Source organism: Drosophila suzukii, chromosome X (genome assembly GCF_043229965.1).
Source record: "Drosophila suzukii chromosome X, CBGP_Dsuzu_IsoJpt1.0, whole genome shotgun sequence".
Taxonomy (NCBI): domain Eukaryota; kingdom Metazoa; phylum Arthropoda; class Insecta; order Diptera; family Drosophilidae; genus Drosophila; species Drosophila suzukii.
Window position 1 is genome coordinate 4,919,682 of NC_092084.1, and position 6,291 is coordinate 4,925,972.

Sequence of the window (6,291 nt, forward strand, 5' to 3'; positions counted from 1 at the left end):
GATCCAATATTGAACTGAAAAGGCTATACTATTTTTGATGCAGATTATTAAAGAATTAAAGCACAAAATGTTTCAGGAACAAAGACACAGAGTAATTAGATGTTAAAGCAACGTTTTGGGTCACCTTTTTACTAGTATCTTATTATACTGTTTTAAATCTATTTTATTTCGGCGTGGGGCTGTTTTTCTCCTACAAAACAGCTTTCTGAGGCTGTGAATAAAGCTTATCTAAAAATAAAACGCCATTAAGACCTTTTAAGAACCCCCTTTCCGTACTTTTTTCTTAAAGTGGACAGACGGCGCTCCACATTGCCGCCGAGCAGAACCGTCGCGACATCTGCGTAATGCTGGTGGCCGCTGGCGCTCATCTGGACAGCATGGACTCCGGCGGAAACACGCCCATGATGGTGGCCTTCAACAAGAACGCCAACGAGATAGCCACGTATTTGGAAAGTAAGCAGGGGACGCAGCCCGTCGACGGCTGGTTTGACGACTAGACGACTGTAGAATCGCCGCGGGCCCCCTCCAAGTAGAGCAATCGCTAGACAAGCTTACGCCGTGGGGCTAACTCACGACAAAACCAGACAAAACAAAACCAAACCAAGCAGTGAAAAAAATTGATAACCACAAATACCAGAATATCAGTAAATCAGTAATCCAAAATAAGAACGTAATTTTAACATTGCATATTTCTCCTTTCTATGCCAACAAAAACAACCAAAATGGACAATGTATTGTATATAATGCAATCTACCTAAACAAATCGAACGATATCGATACCGAAACTGAAATCGAAATCGAAATCGATAACGAAATCAACTCAACATTCCACAAACTCACATCGGGTTTCCGGTTCCGGTTTCGGTTAGGTCAAGAGCGTTTTATGCATCTGGAGGTGCAGACCCGGATCTAAGTGGAGCATTCAGCGGAGGCACTCATACTACGACAAACATACATACATAATAATAATCATAATAACGATAATGGCTTTTTTTTGGCAATTTTTTTTGTGTTAGCATGTACGAGAGAAATCTAATTTAAACTAAGCAAAGAAAATACATACACAAAAGAACACTCAACACATTTAGCGCTTAAGAGGACAATGGTATGGAATAATAACTTAATTTATTGTAAAGAAAAGCTAGCGAAACGAAAGGCAACATTTGTCCGGAAAAATTTCAACTTTTAATTACCTTACGACAGAACGAACAAGAAATGTTATTATTAAAATGCGGCAATTGCAAAAGAAATTCGAAATTTATTTGTTTCTCTTACCGATTGATTAACGATTAATGATTATATTGTGATATCTAAATTAATTAATGTATTGGACTAGAGAGCGAGAACGAGAGCAAATAGAAATTGATATTAGCAGAGGGCTTTTGCTGTACTACCAACTAAGCAAAAAAAAAGTTGAAAAAATGAAACAAACAAAAAAACACACACACAGAGACACACTAAGCAAATATATAGCCTATATATTTAATTATATATTTAATTCTACCATATGTACTTCTTTTGGAATTCAATCTAGGCTAAGTGAGAACTTGAATACTCTTGTCTAAACAAACAAAAGAAAAGAAAGAAAATGGCAGAGCAGCAGCACGATTAGAAGAGAGACGCACTATGCCCTAAGCGGCTATTGCTATCTCGCTCAGACACAGACAAACACACACACATACACAGTCCCGATGCACAGACTAGGATGCACAACCCCCATAGATATACCACCCACTTCCACCTCACCCTCACCCCAAAGAACCCTCAGCGTTTCAAACCGAAAGACTTGGGCCTATCAATGGCGTCCCCCCAAAAACGAGGTCACCTGCCCTCAAAGAACAAAAAACTACATAGACGTTAGGGCAGGGCAGGGACCCACGAAGACTATCTTTACTATCCTATATATACTATATTCCGTACTCTTTAATTTTAAACCCTCGTAACACAAAGGAACATTGAAACACACTCGTAATATAGACGCATGCATATTTTATCAAATTAAGAGTAACTATGGAATACCACAATATTATATATAGCCGTTAATCGAACCATATATGTATGCTATGTACAGTAGAGGGCTACTTTTTCTTTAATTATTTTCTTTTCTTTTTTGCTTAGATTCAAAATTCCGAATTATATATATAATCACATTGTCGAGTCAATTACGTTTACCGCGACCCCCATTAAGGTTTTTCGGCTTAGCTAACTTTAACGATTATAGCGATAATAAGGATAGGCGATAAATCTCACTATCGATTGATAAGGCACCCGAGAGCGATAAAGTATCGATCACCTTTACGAGGCTTGGCCGAATGCAGCCCTGTCCCCCCCGTCCAACCACAATCGACTTTGTTCCTGGAAAACCATGGCTCTGGCTTTCGGAATATCGGGTTGGGTTTGGACCCGTGGGGGCCATCGCCAGCATTCCACCCATCCCGCCCTGTGAGCCACTTCCGGTCTCGGAGGCGCGCTTCCGGCGTGGGTAATCATGTTTTGGATTGCACACGAAGGAAAGTAGGAAAGGAACAAAAAACAAATAAAACAAAAAACGATAGAAAACACAAAAAGTTAATTACACACATCGTAGACTGTCGCAGATGGTGTTGAAGTGTCTTGAAGTCTAACGATTTTCGATCCCGGCATTGCGGGATCTCGGGCATGCAGCCTTTACGCCCCATAAGACGTGCCACCCATTGGGCAACCGGAATCCAAAATCGTAACACCAATCTACACCGCCTGCGGCAACTAATGAATTCCTCAGCTGCGGTCTAAAAAGTGGCGGCGCCCTCCCAAGAATTAATAATTCATTTTTTTTTTTTTTATATTTTTGTAAAATATTAATATTAGCTTGCAAAGTTTTGTTTTATTTATTTAAATGAATTCTTTGAAAATGTACTTTTGAATTTGGAAATGTACCAACACTAAAAAATTGCTGTGCATTTTATAAGTTTGAAGTTTGTCATAATTTCTTAAATTCATTTTTTTTTGTGTTGATACAAATACTTCTATTAGGTATTGAAATTAATTTAACAAATTAAAATCAGTATTAGATAATTTGTTATTTTTAGTACTACATTAAATTTCAAAATTTGAAACACTACCATAAATACGGTCGCAGCTGGAAATCCATATGCAGTAGAGCAGAGTTGAGTAAGGAATATTTAGCAAATGACAATCTAGAGATTTTATAGCAAATGAGCCGAGCAGAAGGCCGATGAGAGTTTGCTATCCCCCCTAAACCATTCACTATGAACAGAAACTACACGACACGATCCTTCAAACAGTAATCGATAGGAAATTGAAACTCTGAAACGTTTTGGTTAGTTTTCGCAACTTGCTATATACACAAAGCTTCAAGATGAAATTGTAGTTGAAGGATTTACGCGGGAAGGCGGAATAGGTTAGTGTCAATCGAGGAGAGCGCTATCTATCGATCTAGACGGGCTAAATGCTAAATGATGAATGGTGGATGATGAATACTGAATACAAAATACTGAATACTGAATACTGAGGGCTAAAATGCAGAAAATGCTAGAAAATGGCGGGCAAAGTGCTTTAATGCACTGATGCACAGCTGTTCGGAGAACACCCGGGTCCAAGCCAAAACTATGGATATATTTTCGTGCATTTTGTAGAAGTTGAGTACCCACAAGACACTAAAACACAAGGACACACCTCACAGGACACCACACACAGATACAAAACAGAGGACACTAACATTAAGTGGAGGCAATTACTGCATGATGTGTATATAGAAACAACATAGATGCTATATATATATATATACAGACATACATATATAGTATATATATTTTTTTCGAATCGTTTAAGTGAAACTTTTGAACAAAATATGGAAAATGAAACGCAAGTCTTATGAAATTCTAGCAAGTAAGGCAAACCAAAATTGTAAAGGTCAAGATACACAGATATGGATGGCGGAACGATATACCTAAAACAATGCCTAACTGTACGATAGTAAGCATACTATATACATATATATTGATAACGTAATAAAGCGGAATTTATGTGTGTGCAAGTAATCTACTTATTTACACCAACAACCCTGTAAATACACTTACTTTCACTCCAACCCTCCCCGATTTTTTCCAATTTCCACGATTTCCCCGATTCTGAGGTTTATTTTCGATCCCAACCCAACCCGAAACTTTGAACAGACAACGACTTTGGATTCTCCCTTCCACCTGGATATACACTATATATATTTAATTATCAACTTACGCAAGTCTGAAAGTATTTCTATCGAAGAGTTCTAAACTGCTTAACTGTAAAGTGTACATATACCAAATTACAACCACTCACAAGTCCTATAAACTATATAGAATTGTAAGAAGATAATCCCCATTAATCTATGTATATGCCTACATATATAATATATTTACTTTTTTTGAATTAGTCACTAAGCATAGACAACATGAATTACTAAGTACGATATGCACTGCAAGCACTGAGGAATTTGATTCAATTTTACTTAAGACAAACGAAAAGAGAAATTGAAATAGCATTTAGCAAACCTTAAGGAAAACCAACCGAAACAAAATCTCCAAATTCTTGGAACAACAATTAAAAATTTAAAAAGAACTTTTCGAGCTACATCGGAAGACAAAAACGACAAAAACTGTATTCGCTTGAGGCAATTATTGTGAGGGAAAGTCGAGAACGTTTAGCATCTGGATTGGCTATGCAGCATATTAAATACTTAGATACCCAAACCCACAGACCACACCACACAGATACACGAAAAACACACACGAATATTAAATATATATATATATACAATATACAATATACAATAGTTATAAAGACTCATTCGCATCGATCCTTTGAACCATAGTCTATCCTGTTATTCTCTCAAACAAAATTGTAATTCTCGGACCTGCAAAAACGACCCCAAGCTCAAATCTGAGTTCTTTTTATCCCCCCTTGCAACTTTCAAGAATTGTAAAAAATACTACACTTTATGCTAGCGAATCCCAAATATTGGACAACAAATCGAAATCATCCACAAAATTGCTTATAATATGAATTTTCTGACTCTCTCCTAAGGGAAAATAAATTTTTTTTGGTATTTCAAACTCAAATGCACTGGTGTTTTTTTTCAGGGCGGATTTTCTTTTTATAGTATTACTCATTTATACTTAACTGATGAAGATAAATAAATATATATTTTCAAAATGAATTTGCTGCATACTTTTGGGCCTCTTCAGATGAATGTGAAATTAATGGGGAGGGGAGGTGAGTCATGGATTATCAAGTATGTTAAATACTATATTAGAATTTTGTAATCCACATTTAGTTGGAAATAAGTCATCAGGTAAGTCTGAAAGATGCAAATGCATATACGGCATTCCATGACTTTGAAGTCATCATAAGAAACAAAAGCTTTGATTTGAATTGATGGCATGAAAAGCTTTAAAAGGAATACAAAATGAATTTGCAATCAAGCTTGCTCAATGGGATGCATCTTTTATATAGTTTTTAAATTTTAAGAATAGATTATTGATTACTGATTATTCAAAATAAGACTCATTTAAGGAAACTAATCAACAATCAATCAAGTTCTGCCCTATTCTAAAAGTACGCTTTTACGAAAATATCGAGGTGGGGCAAAATCGACCTCATATTATCATATCATATCTATTATATTATTTATCATATTTATTATTATTACATTCAAGTGTTTTTGTTATAGAAATTACATCTTTTCTTCTGTAGGTTTTCAAGCTTAGGTCAAGGTGGGGTAAAAGCGACCTCTGATCTATTTTATTTTATGCTTGATTCTTCCTTGATTGTATGTTTATAATATTAATATTATGACTTATTTTGGCTACAAAAATTAAATATTTCAAGGCAAGATGGGGTAAAAGCGACCAGTAACTGGTTTACAAAATATTTTTCTAATTTCTTTCAGTGCATAAAAAGACATAATGATAATTTATTTTAGTGCATAGATAATATATGGTATATTTTTACCATAAATATAAAACATATTTATAAATTCTTCAGTGCATAGATGGTATATGGTATACTTTTACCACAAAAACCCGCCACACAGCCCACTGTGGCACTGCCGCTCGACTAAAAGGAAAGCCCGTCGCTCCGCGGAGAGCGTGTTGCGATGAGCTGAGAGCGTTTAGAAAGCGGCGGCCGGCGGAGCGGTTGCGATTGTAATTGCTATAGCAATACCGCTCACGGAGAGCAAATGGAAATGGGGAGCGTGGATCGTGTATCGTCGAGTCAGAGTCAAAAGCTAAAAGCCAGATTCAGTTGCGG

The 6,291-nt window shown here is 36.4% G+C and overlaps 2 protein-coding genes across 20 annotated transcripts in view; one reads left to right on the forward strand and one right to left on the reverse strand.

The window, feature by feature from the left end:
• The window catches only part of LOC108014920 (retinal degeneration A), a 115,263-nt gene extending 110,164 nt beyond the window's left edge, over positions 1 to 5,099 (forward strand). For 12 of the 14 annotated variants that reach the window (XM_036820715.3, XM_036820710.3, XM_036820711.3 and 9 more), the window contains one exon: positions 290 to 4,036. In XM_036820715.3, coding sequence (XP_036676610.2) covers positions 290 to 497 — 208 coding nt within the window. In that variant the 3' untranslated portion in view covers positions 498 to 4,036. Of the gene's footprint in view, positions 1 to 289 lie in introns of all 14 variants that reach the window. The other 2 variants (XM_036820709.3, XM_070997250.1) reach the window with 2 other exon arrangements.
• LOC108015113 (uncharacterized) overlaps positions 1 to 6,291 on the reverse strand; it is a 71,877-nt gene that overhangs the window by 45,155 nt on the left and 20,431 nt on the right. The window lies entirely within an intron of this gene.